Below are 16,720 nucleotides of genomic sequence, written 5' to 3' on the forward strand. Positions count from 1 at the left end.
ATTATATGTACTATACTCATAATAAGAAAAATAGAAGGATATTTTTAAAGAAGAAACAGAGAACATGGAACTTGAAGATAGGCAGATGTTGGGTAGAATCCCAGCTCTACCAGTGACTAGCTGTGCAATCCTGGGTAAGTTTTGATCAAGTGACTAAAGCCTCCTCATATGTGTAAGAGAAATAATTTTTCCTTCATAAAAAAAATGTAGCATGAATTAATAGAGAAATGTCTATAAAGGACCTTTCATAAAAGGCCTGTAAAAATATGTTCATTCTCTTCCCATCTCTCTCCAGAAGATGATCATAGCATAATACCAGGACTATGGTCCAAATACTATGGGGTTTTTTGTCTTTATTTATTTTTTTAATGTTACATTCAAAAAATATGAGGTCCCCATATACCCCCCACCACCCTCACCCCCATCCTCCCCCCATAACAACAACCTCCTCCATCATCATGAGACATTCATTGCATTTGGTGAATACATCTCTGAGCACCGTTGCACCTCATGGTCACTATGTTTTTTGATACGTCACAAATACAGCTGCTTCTTATATTTGAACTTTTCAGAAATAACTTGTCTTTCATATCCTTAAAACATATTGGGACTCCATCCACAAGGGGTCAACTCACTTTGTAAGCTGAGGCCACCATGCAAACTGGCCTTCTACGTTCGGGCACCCAATTCTCTTACTCATTCAACAAAAAAGCAGAGCCAGATTCTTTCATTCCATTTTCAGGAATCATTCACTCTTATCTTTCACCTTAAACTTCTATCACTCATTTTACGCCAGAGATAAAATAAGCTAATATATATAAGACACTCAGCCCAGCACATTGCAAAATGAAGTGCTCCATATATGGGAGTTATTAAATTATTATCATTAGTAGTAGAAGCAGTAAATGTCTTCTGGAATTCCAGTAGCCAATTATTCTGGAATAGCAGTGACCCACTCCCTCTGTTTCCTCTTTTCATGCCTTTTAAAAGTCTCCTCTATTCTCTACCCATAAGGACCTCCTGCCCCAAGACATGATGGCCCTGAACACAGAAGTGAGGAAATCGCCACAGCTGAGAGAAGTGGAGGGAATCCCCCTGCAGCCTGCAACTGTGGACAATTGGAGCCAGATCCAGAAATTTGAGGCCAAGCCAGATGACCTCCTCATCTGTAGCTACCCTAAATCAGGTGGTTGTGGGGGACGGGCAGCAAAGTCCTCAGTCTCCTGGGTCCACATGGGCTTCCACATAACTTAGAATTCCCCTTGATGGGATGTTGCACTTAGTCAACAAAACATGCTCCTTCTTATTGTTGCATGATGATGTTCACTCTCAGATTCTTAGTATCCCTGTGTTTACTGGGGACAAACAGATTGGCTTTTCAGGAACCAACCAGCCTGTGCTCTGCCATAGACTGCTCTTGGGTGGGAGCATTGTGAGGCTTACCCTCTGCTACTTCCTCCAACCACTGTTCAAGGAAAAAAGGGAGGAAAAGGAATCCCACTCCCCATAAAGACCAGCTTTGAAAGAGTGGCTTTTTCCGGCACTGACCTCCATCTGTCTTGACTAATGGGGTCCTGACCTGAAGGAAGTTTGCAGCAAACACCAGGCTCCATATCTCCTTTGTTTATCCTCAGTTCACTTACAAGCAGAGTGCTTAAGTTTCTGCTTCTCATCCTTTCCATCTGGACCTCAGGGACAACATGGATTCAGGAAATTGTGGACATGATCGAACAGAATGGGGATTTGGAGAAATGTCAGAGAACAATCATTCACCACTGCCATCCTTTCATTGAGTGGATTGAGCCACCCCAGCCCTCTGGTAAGAGCCCCTCTCACACTGCCCTGTCTCCTTTCTTTCTTTCCCTTCACTTTATTTTCTTTCTCTCTCCTGTATCTTCTCTCCCTCTCTCTTCTGTTTTTATCCTTTTCTTTCTATTTCTCTCTACTTGTCAACTGTCTCCTGTTCTCTCTTTCTATACCTCTAGAACACACAGAAAGATAGGAAATTGCTTATGCCAAAACACATCTGTCATCCCTCTTTACCCCACACATATAATGGCCGTGTATAGCAAGGGGTGAGCCTGATAATTGGCAAAATATGCAATTGGAACCAATTATTTATGTTCGGTAAAGAAGCTTTCTTTTTTAAGTAATGCTCAACTTGTAAGTTTTTCTCTTCACATCAGAAATGACACGTACAAAGTCAGGCCAGAAAGCAAAAGAAGTCATTCCAGCTGCAGGAAGTATTTCGCAGTAGAAGCATGAGAGGAAAGGTCTACATCCCGAAGTTTCAGCATTTCACAGATCAATGTAAAAGAAAATTGGGAACAGAAGTAGCTAGTGCTATGAAAATGTAGTCAATGCAACTCTAACATTACAATCTGAACTTGGAGAAAATTCAGACTATATCATTACAAAGTAGTGAATGTGTGCTTAGAGAATAGAACAGAGTGCTATGAACAGGGTAGGGAAAATGTGCCAAAGAATAGATCCTAAAGAAGATGAAGCCTGAAAAAATAGGCTGTTAGCATTGTTGTTGAGTGTACGTCTATCTCAAGTGCCAGACTGCAAACTCCTTGAAGGCCAGAACTATGTTCTATTTACCTTTGTGCTTCAACAGGCCCATATCCCAGTATTGGCTGAACTGTCCCACAGAGCCATATGCTATTTGCCTTCCCTGCCAGGGCTAAGCTCCTTGTGCAGATGCTGAAGGCCAGAAATGACTCCATTAACCCCTTCTTCCCTAGATGAACTCTGAAATGGAGTTACAACCTAGTGTTGCCTCTGCACACTCCCATCCTGCACTCTGGGGTCTTAGGAGCCATGACAGTGTGCAAGGTAGATGAGACCAACCCAGTAAAATTTTCTGGTGCATCACTTTACAAAAAGCAGGAGGAAGAGGAAGACTAAAAAGAAAAATGCATAACTAATATGCATTTGTATAATATGAAAATATTGGGTGTCTTTAAGTAAGCCACAAACCCTGTTTAATACTGGCTGGCTCTTACCTCCAGGTTATAAATCAGATGTGACTGACAAGATGAGAGATGCTGGTGGGAGGAAGTTCCTTTGCAAGCCTGAAATCAGACTTTCTGATGGATTACCTGGGCCTGGTTCCTTAGGTTGTATTTGAAAGACCTATTCCACCTGTCCTTTTCTTCTATCCTCTATTAATATTAATATTTCTCTCATATTTTTCATCTTTTGTCACTGTAAATTATATTTCTTTTGCTCTGACTATTGTCTTTTCGGCTATGTCTGTTGTGCTATTTAACCAGGTTTTCACTTCTAGAAATTTTATTAACCCTCCTAGACTTTTTATTGTTCTTTTTTCCTTGCTCATGTTTTCTCTTATTTCTCTAAACATTTTAGACATAGATGCTTATATCCTGTATCAAACCATTCCATTAACGGTGGTATTTGGGGATTTAGTTTCCCAGTTCTTTTCCTTCTAGCTCTGTTTATGAGGCTTGTTTACTTCTCTGTTTTATAATTTCATATTGAGAGTTCTTTTATTATCCTGATCTTAATCTCACAAAGGGTTGAAGCAGTTTGAACCAAAAATAGTTTAGGTTAATTTCTGCATCAAGCAGATATTGTAATCAAGCCATGCAACTTACATGAGGACAGTATTGTGATTCTAAGTTTTCTAGGAAATTCTTTTTTTTCTACTGCTCCCAGATCCAAGGCAGAGGCAAAGAAACTATCTTGTCTGCATCTGCCAGTGGGTGAAGTTTTCCTCTTACCCTTTCACTGAGGTTAGAGGCATCTGAAGTTTTTCAGCTCAGTGCAGGCATCTCACTTCCTTCTTCCCACCTCATGAAAGCCCCAAAGCATTCTCCTATGCCCATCCATCTTTAAAACCAAAGCCTGGGTTTCTAGAGTCAGCAAACATCCTCAGGGCTTGCTCAATTCTAGCAGTTTGATATTGTTTATGAACTCCAAAAAGAGATACTGGATTATGCTTGTAAAATGATCTGTTGCCCTGGGCATATCAGATTGGTTTGGATTCAGAGGTTTCACTTTTACTTGATTAATAATAATTAAGGCTTGAATTGGGCCATGTCAGTAGAACATTAAACAGAGAAAAGGACATGAGAGAGGAGAAAGTTGGAGTTCTAATGTTAGATCCCTGGGAAGGAAAGACACAGATAAGCAGATACCTGAAGAAAGAGAGGAGGCTCCATTAGACGGCAGAGACCCTGGGAAGAGAGATGAGCCATTTGCCTAATAGTTTACAGCTGTCCTTCTGGAGCAACCACAGGAGCTATGCCCGGAGAGGAATGAGCCCAGGGAAAGATACAATATTTATCCCAGGCTAAAAGTGATATTGGAAGAAGCTAGGAACACAGAGTCTTAAGAGGAAGAGGAAGCCTGAACCCTAGCAGATATTGGCCATCATCTTGCTCCAACACATGGCAACAGACTTTGGTGAGGAAAGTAACTTACTCCTTATTGCCTGGTAACTGTAAGCTTCAACCCCCAAAAAATACCCTTTATAAAAGCCAGCAGATTTCTGGTATTTTGCATCAGCACCTCTGAGGATGACTAATATATCAACTAGCTGTTTTGAAGCTACCACTTTAGTTTTGGGCCCTGTACATCTCCCTTATTCTCCTGTAAGCTTGGTTATATTTGTTGTGTTTTAATCAGAAATCACAGATGTTTTATAATAATAGAGTTCTTTATAATATCTAGGCCACCATGTTGACAGTCATAAAAGGATCTGGAAAGAGTCTTAAAGAGTAAATAGGAACCAACAAGTGCAGAGAGATAAAGAGAGAGATAGACGTACACCAGGTAAGTGACAGGAATGTTAATAACCACGATGGTCCATGTGAGAGCTGGAGATAAGGATGGCAATTAGGAAAGAGACTAGGCAAGGGGTAGATCTGCATGTCATGCTAAGAAATTTGGACTTTAACTATAGATCAATGGTTTTCCAAGTTTTCTTTCTAGGACCAGAATGCTTGCTTATATTTTTTTAAAAAAATGATTACTGGGGATTACTAATATATAAAATAAACAACATCAGAGATGATCAGTTTGAAGCATATCCCCTCAATGCCACTTCCAAACAGCCACTCTACCACACACACATGGGATGGTTTTTATAATGGGGATTTATTAGTGTAAAAGCTTACTCTTCCAAGACTATGAAAATGTCCAAATCAAGGTATCATCAGTGAGGCTTTCTCAATAAAGGTGAGCTGCTGGCCAGATCCTGGACTCCTGCCATGGGGCAAGACAACATGGCAGCTCTCTGTCTGGGTCTCTGCCTTCTCCCCAGGATGCTTTCTTCTCGATCTCAGCTGTGTGCAATCAAGCACATAGCAGGGCTCCTCTCTTCAGCTTTGAGCTGCTTCGTGGACCTAGCATCTTGGGAGCCTCTTTCCATGCCTCTGTGCTCCACTGATTCCAGTCTCTGACCTCCGGGACCTCAATCTCACCCTCTCAAGGGCTTCTTTTTCTTTCTGGGACAGGAGGCAACCTTCTCTCTCACATGGCTGGTCAAATTGCAGCTTTCTCCATGTGTTCTGCTTTCAGTTCTCAGTTGACATAAGACCCCAACAAGAAGGCAGAGACCTAACATGGGTCATGCCTCACTAATGTAGCCCACACAAAGGTCCTAAAGCAATCTAATCAAAAGTAATCTAATAGGAAATTCCCTTTACTGAATCCATCCTAAAGGCTCTACATAACCTGTACCACCACCACCCTGTGAGGGCCACCACTGCACCTTTTACTGTAGCCACCACCACCACTGCTGCTTGTTCACCATTACCTTAGGTCTGGCTATATAATTAGACCACATTTTTCACTGAGTAAACATATTCCTCAGTTCTGTGGTGTTCATGGTCTCATGTTTATGGAATTTCTGAAGGGCAGTGAAGATGACTGCCAGGCACAGCACAGCCTCCATGCAGACAAGAGAACTATAAGAACTCCTTATGACTCCACCAAGTAAACCCCAAAAGCATGGAAAACCTGGACACAGAAGGACTGGATTGAAATCCCCAGAGCATTTTACAAGATTTCTGACCTGGATGGCGTAAACCTGGTGCACTTCTTTATATTGCCACAATAATATAAAGAATCACTACTTCTTATTAGGAGGCTCATTTCATTTCCCATTACTCCCAACTTCATATGCAAAACACTGAGAATTTCAAGTGGAGAATATTGAAGTAGACTTCAGTTTCTTTACATCATATCTGTATTCATTTTTTTAAAATTCTTTCATAACTCTATTGAGTGCTTTTTAACTAAATTAACAGGGCTTGCTTATTCAGGGTGCAATGTTCTATAAATGCCTGTGAGGTCTAATTTCCTTATCATATTATTCAAGTTCTTTATCGATCCTTTGCCCAGATACTCTATCCAAAGATGAGAGTGTTGTATAGAAATCTCAAACTGTTATAGTAGAGATGTCTATTTCTCCCTTCAGTTTTTCTTTGTTTTGTTTTGTTTAAATTTTAAACTTTTTCTTTTGAAATACTTTTAAACTTACTGGGCAGTTACAAAAATAATACAAACCCCATACAGAAGATTCCAAATATCTTTACCCTCAGATACCCATATCCACCAGGTTTAATATTTTGTCTTATTTGCCATATTATTCTATCGATCTATCTATTGGTCTAATTATCAATTCATTCTTCTGAACAGTTGAGTGTAGGTGGTATATATAACATTCCTTGAACATTTAATACTGCCATGTACATTTCCTAAAGAACAAGGATATTCACTTCTGTATCTACCTTAAGTGCAGTTATCAAGTTCAAGAAATTCAAGTATATATTCCAATATTTGCATATATTCCAATAATGTCCTTTTGTGTATGTGTGTGTGTGATTTTTATTTTTATTTTTTTCTAAACATTACATTTAAAAAAGATGAGGTTCCCAAATACCCCCACCTCCCTTACCCTACTCCTCCCACATCAACAACGTCTTTCATCATCATAGGACATTCATTGCATTTGGTGAATATATTTTGGAGCACTGCTGCACCACATGGATAATGGTTTACATTGTAGTTTACACTCTCCCCCAGTCCACCCAGTGGGCCATGGCAGGACATACAATGTTCAGCATCTGTCCCTGCAGTACCACCCAGGACAGCTCCAAGTCCTGAAAATGCCCCCACATCATATCTCTTCTTCCTTCTCCCTACCCTCAGCAGCTACCATGGCCACTTTCTCCACATCAATGCTACAATTTCTTCCATTACTAATCACAATAATTCCATAGAGGGAAAACGGACTTGGCCCAATGGATTGGGCATCTGCCTACCACATGGGAGGTCCACAGTTCAAACCCTGGGCCTCCTTGACCTGTGTGGAGCTGGCCCATGTGCACTGCTGATGCATGAAAGAAGTGCCGTGCCTCGCAGGGGTGTCCCCCACATAGGGGAGCCCCACATGTAAGGAGTGCGCCCCGTAAGGAGAGTCACCCAGAGCAAAAGAAAGTGCAGCCTGCCCAGGAATGGTGCCACACACATGGAGATGATGACACAACAAAAAGAAAAACACAGATTCCCAGAGCCACTGATAAGTCTAGAAGCAGTCACAGAAAAACACACAGCGAATGGACACAGAGAGCAGACAACTGGCAGGGGGAGGCGTAAGGGGAGAGAAATAAATAAATAAATAAAATTTTTTTTTTAAATTCCACAGTAGAATATTAGTAAGTCCACTCTAATCCATGCTCCATTCCTCCAGCCTGTGGAGCCTGGGATGGTTATGTCCACTCCCCCTCTATATTAAGAGGGGGTTTAGATTCCACATGGATGATGGATACAATTCCCCTGCTTGCAGTTGTAGGCACTCTTGGCTCCCTGGTGTGGTGGTTGACCTTCTTCACCTCCCTGTTAGCTGGCCAAGGTATGTCCAATAAACCAGAGGGTAGGAGTTGCAAGTCTGCTGAGGCTCAGGGCCTGGCTGTCATATGGACAGTCCAGAGATTCGGGTCTCCTGAGTATACACCAACCCCAGCGCCAACCACAAGTTCGGTAAAAGTAACAAAAGAGGTATGTGTAGAAAGGTCATATCTGAGTCCAACTCCATCACAGTCAGGAACACAAACTCCAAAGTTTGACATGGCACTGAACTCCAGAGCCATCTGCCATGACCATAGAACCTGTGGGTCTCCATAGCCCTCAGGAGAACCAGTACCTGTGTTTCTATCTACTTTGGCTGTCTCTGGTACCCTGCTGAGGTGTGTGTAAGCGTCACCCCCCCAATGACCTATCAACTCATTTTGAAGTCTCTTAGTCATATAAACTCATTTGTCCTTTCCGTTTCCCCCTTTTATCCAAAGTCAAAAAGCAGTTTTTAGCACCTGATATTACATGTAGGCTGAGATATTCTGCTGCTCTGACTTGACCCTTTTATTCAAGGTCATTTTCTAGTTACATCATTAGCTGGTGCTTGGTAGTAATCCCTCAGTTCCAGGGAGGCTCAGTGCCAGGGAGACTCATTCCCAGGAGTCATGTTCCATGCTAGGGGGAAGGTAATGCATCTACATGCTCAGTTTGGCTTAGAGAGTGTCCACATTTGAGGAACATGGAGGCTCTCAGGAGATAACTTTTAGGCACCCTGCTGTTCTAGGCACAGTTCATATTTCAGGCACACAGGCTCACAATCACAGCCATCAGCATCAAGGGCTCACTGTTGGATCATCCATCTTTATTGGTCCTTGTGATTGCACTTGGGAAATTGTTGCTGTTCCATTGGGGAATGTGATAAAGCTCCCCTGGCTAGGAACCCAGGCTTCCCTCACTTGTCACCTTCAACGGAAACCACTATGAAAATATCCAAACATTTTCATGTACCCTGTACACATGCCCTGGAGAACTCACCCCAACCATGTGCCCCCCATCAATAACACCCCACACCAGTGTTTCAGCTTGCCATAGTTGAACCTCTCTGTAGTCCAAAACTTCTTTATAAATGAAGCCTAATATATTTCCAAGTTTCATTAATAGTAAAATGGAATATAGTGATGGTTTTAAAGGTTAGATTTAAAATATATAGTAATTTAGAAAAATTAAATAAAGGAAAAATAAATTGCAGTATCAAAAAACGAAAAAATGAAAAAGCTTTCTTTTTGCCATTTTGCCTTTCATCATTGCTGTAGGTGTTGCCCTGTATGTACAGTAGCAAGGCAATTTCTTTCATTTCTTCCTCAGGGTCTACATCCTTTTTTTGTTCTAATTATTAAGTTTGTCTTCACGTAAGTTTTAGATCACAGTAATTCACATATACAATATATGGTACTCACACATATCCAATATCAAATCCTTTGTTTCTTCCAAACAATAATCTTTTTACATGTTCATATTATATTTGCTGCTGCTGATGTACAGATATTGAAACAATACCTTTAAACATGGTTCCATTTGGGTTTACATTATGGTTTATATTTTAGACTATACAATTTTCTAAATTTTTAGTTATCTTATGTTTTACATTATGGTTTACATTTTAGCCTATAGAGTTTTATACATTTTTTATGTAAGTTAACATGTCCTATATCCATCATTGCTTGATCTTGTGAAACACTTCCATTGCCCCACAGTTACAATGATTCCATCTATTCAATACCTCTTTCCCTCTCCCCTCAGGGCCCACAATGATAATCAATCTTTATTACTTGAAGGACCGTATTCAGAAATACTTGCAACAATGTTGAGGGCTAGACATACTCGACTGCCCTAACCCATTGGGAGCCACCAATTCTCTTGAGAGATACAATTCCATCTGTTTGAGAACATCAGTCCTCCCCAGGATGTGGGTATACCTTCACTCTCATTGTATGGGTCTCCACACAATGATATAACCCACTATGACAAAATGAGCACTCACACACTCCCTAGAAGCTTGCCCTGTGTCAGATGTACCCCCTTAAGCATCTTAAACAGGTAACCTTCCTTACTATATTTTCTAAAGAATTTTCTCTACATTATACTCTCAACCACATGCCTGACAATCTCCTATGTACAAAGGTTTCCGCCACCCTCCCTCCAGTTTCTTGGGCATCTGACCCTTCCTCCCAACCCTAGGCCCCTCAAGCCTTCAAAGCCCCACCCAAAGGTATCCCTATGCCCCCATTTAATCCCTTCCCTGTGCAAATACTTACCTCCAGCTTATCATAGATTTCACCCATGTTGGTGTCAGCTCCCAACCTTCCTCTACCCCCCAAATTCCTTTAAGCCTATCATCCAGTCTCTAGCTCTCTGAGACAGCTTGGTTTACTTATTTCATGTCAGAGAGGTCAAATAGTATATGTCCTTCAATGCCTAGGTTGCTTCACTCAACATAATGTTCTCAAGATTCATCCATGTTATCACACGTGTTTGTAGTGTATTCATTCTTAAAGCTGAATAGTATTCCATTGTATGTATATACCACATTTTATTTATCCATTCATCTGTTGATGGGCATTTCATTTGATTCTAGCTTTTGTCAATAGTGAATAGTGCTGCTATGAACACTGGTGTGCATATATCAGTTTGTAACCTTGTCTTCAGTTCTACCAGATATATACCCAGCAGTGGAGTTGCTGGGTCATATGGCAAAACTATGGCTAATTTTTTGAAAAACTGCCAAACTGTCCTCCAGAATGGCTGGATCCTTCTACATTCCCACCAGCAGTGGATGAGTGTTCCCATTCCTCCACATCCTCTCCAGCACTTACAGTCTTCTATTTTTTTGATAACTGCCAGTCTTAACGGAGCAAGACAGTATCTCATTGTAGTTTTGATTTGCATTTCCCTAATAGCTATGGATTTTGAGCATTTTTTCATGTGTTTTTAGCCATTTGTATATCTTCTTTGGATAAGTGTCTGTTCAAATCTTTTTCCCATTTTTTAAATGGGTTGTTTGTCTTTTTATTTTCAAGATATAGGAGTTCTTTATATATGCCAGATATAAGTCTCCTATCAGATATATGGTTACCAAATATTTTCTCCCATTGTGCAGGCTCTTTTCACTTTCTTGACAAACTCCTTTGAAGTGCAGAAGGCTTTAATTTTGAGGAAGTCCCATTTATCTATTTGATCTTTTGCTGCTCATGCTTTGGTTGTGAAGTCCATGAAGCCATTTCCTGTTACAAGGTCCTGTAGATGCTTCCCTACATTGCTTTCCAAGGTCTTTAAGGTCTTGGCTCTTATATTTAGGTCTTTGGTCCATTTTGAGTTGATTTTTGTATAAGGTGTGAGTTGGCAATCCTCTTTCATTCTTTTACATATGGATATCTAGTTCTCCAGGAACCATTTGTTGAAGAAACCATTCTCCCCAAATTGAGAGAGTTTGGTGGCCTTGTCAAATACAACATGGCTGTATATATGAGGATCTATATCAGAACTCTCAATTTAGTTCCATTGGTCAGGGTCTATCCTTGTGCCAATACCATGCCATTTTCAATACTGTAGCTTTGTAGTATATTTTGAAGTCAGGTAGTGTGTTTCCTCCAATTTCATTTTTCTTTTTCAATATGTCTTTGGCTATTCAGGGCCTCTTTCCTTTCCAAATACATTTCATAGACAGTTTCTCTAGTTCATTAAAGAATGCTCTGTTGATTTTTTATTGGGATTGCACTGAATGTGTAGATCAGTTATGGTAGGATAGATATCTTAATAATATTTAGTCTTCCTATCCATGAGCAGGGAATATTCTTCCATTTATTCAGCTCTTCTTTGATTTCCTTGATAAGTGTTGTGTAGTTTTCTGTGTACAAGATTTTACATCTTTAGTAAAATTTATTCCTACGTATTTGATTTTTTTATTTGCTATTGTAAATGGTCTTTTTTTCTTGATTTCCTCCTCATATTGTTCATTATTGGTGTACAGAAAATGCTACTGATTTTTGTGCATTGATCTTGTAACCTCCGAATTTACTGAACTCATTTATAAGTTCTAGAATCTTTGTGGTAGACTTCTCAGGGCTTTTTATGTGTAGGATCATATCATCTGTAAATACTGAAATTTTGACTTCTTCCTTTCCAATTTGGATGTCTTCTATGTCTGGTTCTTGCCTCAGTGCTTAAGCAAGTACTTCTAAGACTATGTTAAATAGAAGGGGTAATAATGGGCATCCTTGTCTTGTTCCTGATCTTAGAGGGAAAGATTTTATGATTTCACAATTGTAAATGATGTTGGCTGTGGGTTTTTCATCTACACTCTTACCATGTTCAGAAAGGTTCCTTCTATTCCAATCTTGCACAGTGTTTTTTACCAAGAAAGGGTGCTGTATTTTGTCAAATGCTTTTTCTGCATCTATAGATATGATCATGTGATTTTTTGTCTTTAATCAATTTATATGGTGTATTACATTGATTGATTTTCTTATGTTGAACCATCCTTGCATACCAGGAATGAATCCCACTTGGTCATGGTGTATAATTTGTTTAATGTGTTGTTGAATATGATTAACAAGTATTTTATTGAGGGTTTTTGCATCTAGATTCATTGGAGAGACTGGTCTGTAATTTTCCTTTCTTGTGGTCTTTGTTTGGTTTTGGTACTAGGGTAATGATGGCATCATAGAATGAGTTAGGCAATGTTCCTTCTGTTTCAATTTTTTGGAAGAGTTTAAGCAAGATTGGTGTTAGTTCTTTAGGGACTGTTTGGTAGAATTCACCTGTGAAGCCATCTGGCCCAGGGCTCTTCTTAGTTGGGAGGTTTTTAATGACTGATTCTATCTCTTTACTTGTGATTGGTTTGTTGAGATCATCAATTTCTTCTTTCATCAATGTAGGTTGTTTATGTGTTTCTACAAATTTGTCCATTTCCTCTAAATTGGCCTTCTTGTTGGCATATAGTTTTTTAAAGTATCCTCTTATGATAGTCTTTATTTCTGTGGGGTCAGTGGTGATATCTCCTTTCTCATTTTTATTTTGTGTATTTGCATCTTCTCTCTTTTTTTCTTTCTTAGTCTAGCTAAGGGTCTATCAATTTTATTGATCTTCTCAAAGAACCAGCTCTTGGTTTGTTTATTTTTTCCAAGTGCTTTCTTATTTTCTATTTCATTTAATTCTGCTCTGCTCTTTGTTATTTCTTTCTTTCTTCTTCCCTTGGGTTTAGTTTGTTATTTTCTTACTAATTCATCCAAGTGTGCAGCTAGGTCTTCAGTTTTAGCTCTTTCTTCTTTTTTGATGTATGAATTTATGGCTTTAAATTTCCCTCTCAGTACTGCTTTTGCTGCATCCCATAAGTTTTAATATGTTGTGTTATCATTATCATTAGTTTCAAGTAATTATTAATTTCTCTTGAGATTTCCTCCTTGACCCACTGTTTTTCTCAGAGTGTGTTGTTTAATTTCCATATCTTGTTGCCAAATCTGGGTCTCTAGCCCTTGCAGATTTCCAGCTTCATTCCACTGTAGTCAGAGAAATTATTTTGTATGATTTCAATCTTTCTGCATTCATTGAGACTTTTTCTGTGGCCTAGCATGTGGTCTATCTTGGAGAATGATCCATGTGCACTTGAGAAGAATGTATATCCTGCTCTATTTGGGTGTAATGTTCTATATATGTCTATTAGGTCCAGCTCCTTGTTAGGAGCATAAATGTTTGTGATTGTTCTTTCTTCTTGAAAGTTTATCCCTTTCACTAATATGTAGTGTCCGTCTTTTTCTCTCACAATTGTTTTGCATTTAAAGACTATTTTCTGTGGTATTAATATAGCTACTCCTGCCCTTTTTTGGTTATTGTTTGTAAGATTGTTTTCCAGCCACTCACTTTCAACTCCTTGAATCCCTGAGTCTAAGGTGTGTTTCTTTAAGACAGCATATAGATGGGTCATATTTCCTTATCCAATCTTCCAATCTGAGTCTCTTGACAGGTGAGTTTAATCCATTGACATTCAGTATTATTACTTTCAAGGAATTACTTATATTAGCCATATTTTCTTTGGATTTTTGTTTGTCATATTTTGTTTGAATTTTTTTCTCTTTTTGTCTTTTTAGTTGCTCTTACATTCTATCCAACTCTGTCTCTCTTTTTTTTTTCTTTCTTCCTGCAGAACTCCTTTTAGTATTTCTTTAAGGGCAGGATTTTTGTTAGCATACTCTCTTAATTTCTGTTTATCTGTGAATACTTTGAGCTCTCCATCATTTTTGAATGCAACCTTTGCTGGATAAAGTATTCTTGGTTGGAAAATTTTTTCATTTAGTACTTTGACTATGTCATACCTCTGCCTTCTTGCCTCCATGGTTTCAGATGAGAAATCAGCACTTAATCTTATGGAACCTGCTTCTTATATGATGGTTCTTTTTCTCTTGCTGCTTTTAGTAATTTGTCTTTGTCTTGAGCATTGGATAATTTGACAAGTGTATGTCTTGGAGTAGGCCTGTTGGGATTCATGCTGTTTGGGGTGCATTGTGCTTCCTGGACATGTACATCCATCTCCTTCAATAGGTTTGGGAAGTTTTCAGCCATTATTTCCTTCAACACCCCTTCTGTCCCCTTTCTCTTCTCTTCTTCTTCTGGGACACCTTTAATGCATATGTTTACACATTTTTCATTGTCATTCAGGTCCCTAAGTCCCTGATGATTTTTTCTATCTTTTTATCAATCAGTTCTACTCTCTGTTTGTTTTCAGATGTACTGTCTTCCACATCACTAATTCTTTCCTCTGCCTCTTCAAGGCTGCTGTTATTTGAAAGAGTGTATTTTTTATTTCTTGAATTGTGCTGTTCATCACCATCATATCCATTATCTTTTTGGGTATAATTGCCATTTCTTCTGTATTCTCTCCAAGTGTTTTCTTAATGTTCTTAATCTCTTCCTTCACTTCATCAAATTGGTCTCTAATATATGTTTTGAGAGCTTTAATTGCTTGCTTAATGTCTGCACCTCTTCCTGGTTTTTAGTTTATTCACTAGATTAGGGCATGTTTTCCTGGTTATTTGTTTGGTTTGTAGTTTTTTTTTTTGTTTTGTTTTGTTTTGTTTTTTGCTGTCTGGTCATCATTTTATCTTGATGGGTTTAATCAGTTGCTTAGCTTCTTTGTCTAGTTTTGGATTTAATTAGTTGTTGTTTTTGCATGCATGTTAATTATTCTCTTTATCACTTTGTTCTTCTTATTCTATTTCCTTCTTGTTGGCTAAGTTCACTTGTAGGAAAATATTAGGGCCAGAGAAAGCAAAAGGAGTAAGAAATAAAAATGAATAATAGTAGTATTGATAGTAAATATTAACAGAGGAACCATGTGAGATATAGGAGATTGGATATTAGACTCATGTAAGCTCTGTAGAGTTATAACAGTAAGAAAAGTAGAGTACCTATAATGAGACAGTAATGTGAATATCGGGAGGAATACAGTGTAAATTAAAAGGCCAGTGTTTTCAGGAGAGAGGGAAAGAGAAAAGAATGGACAATAATATAAAGAGTGAATATAAGACAGAAAACAGAACAAAGGTATTAGAAATAAAGAGGCAGAAAAATTGGGGGCCAAACAAAGAGAGGTGTAATGTAAGAGGAACAATAAGTGATGGAGGATAGAAAGATGTAGAGGAAAGGGGATCATGTGAGTGACCAAAATCAATACACACAGAAAAGAGGAAATGGAGGATTAGGAAATTCAGCAAATGTAAAGTGCTCCCTGTAGCACCTAATATAAAAAAATAAAAAAGAAGAGAAAGAAAGAAAGAGAGAAAGAAAGAGGGAAAGAAAGAAAGAAAGAAAGAAAGAAAGAAAGAAAGAAAGAAAGAAAGAAAGAAAGAAAGAAAGAAAGAAAGAAAGAAAGAAAGAAAGAAAGAAAGAAAGAAAGAGGACAAAAAGGGGGGAAGCATGCAAGGAAAAGAAAAAGAAAAAAGAAAGAAAGAAAAAAGGACCTTGGGGGGATAAAGAGGAAGGAAAAACAAGAACACAAACTGACAAAATACCAGACAAAGTTTCAAGCAAGGAATCCTCTTTGCAGTTAAATAAAATGCTTAGGAATCTGGCATTCCCCCTTTCTCTCTTCCTCACTTCCCTCTCTCCTGGGGCTGCAGGAAAACTGCCTGAGAGGTCCAGTAGAAGATTCAAGTGGGTCCTTGTTGAACCAACTCAGCACAGAAAACAGTGACTCTTAATTTCCAGAGAGAGAGCACCCACACCTCACCAGGAACCCCAAGAATGCTACTGGAAGCTTGGAAAGCACCCCCCTACAGTCCCTCTTCCTTAGGTGTTTTACTGGAGGGTTAGTTGATTTTCTGACTCCACCTTCTCCCAGACCAAGTTTCTTATCCCAGGGTGTTTAGGTAAATTGGGCTTTCTCAGCAGATTCACCACTCCTTTCTTCCCAGGTCTCCCCAAGCCAGCTGGTATGCTCCTTCAAGCACAAAAAAAAAAGGGGGCAGGGGGGTGACCTGAAAATTGAACCCGCTCTCGTTTGACCCCTCTGCACCTTCCACCAAATCCCTCCCACTCACAGAGTCAGGCCAAAACTGGAGGGCTAGGTTAATCCTGGACCTCTGGGAGTGCTGGATTCTGGAAAGGGAGGTCCAGAATATTACAGACTCAGGGTATGTAGGTCTGTGGAAAGTGGGCTATGGGGGCTTAGGGAACACAGGCCTGGGGACCACGCACTTGGAGATCACAGGGCTTGGGAATGCTGCCACACAACTGACAGTTTTCAGGGAACACTGCAGCTGCCAGCCCTAGGAGGAAGGGTCCCACCTCCCCACAACATCCAACCTCTTTGCTAGTAACCCACGTTTCTACCTTTAGCAAG

The 16,720-nt window shown here is 39.4% G+C and overlaps 1 protein-coding gene across 2 annotated transcripts in view; it reads left to right on the plus strand.

Moving 5' to 3' along the window:
• The window catches only part of LOC101435608 (sulfotransferase 1C1-like), a 43,988-nt gene that overhangs the window by 13,488 nt on the left and 13,780 nt on the right, over window positions 1-16,720 (plus strand). For both annotated transcript variants that reach the window (XM_012519616.3, XM_004478412.3), the window contains exons 2-3: window positions 1,015-1,186; window positions 1,694-1,819. In XM_012519616.3, the coding sequence (XP_012375070.1) occupies window positions 1,033-1,186; window positions 1,694-1,819 (280 nt within the window). In that variant the 5' untranslated portion in view covers window positions 1,015-1,032. The remainder of the gene's footprint in view (window positions 1-1,014; window positions 1,187-1,693; window positions 1,820-16,720) is intronic.

Source organism: Dasypus novemcinctus, chromosome 17, assembly GCF_030445035.2.
Source record: "Dasypus novemcinctus isolate mDasNov1 chromosome 17, mDasNov1.1.hap2, whole genome shotgun sequence".
NCBI lineage: Eukaryota > Metazoa > Chordata > Mammalia > Cingulata > Dasypodidae > Dasypus > Dasypus novemcinctus.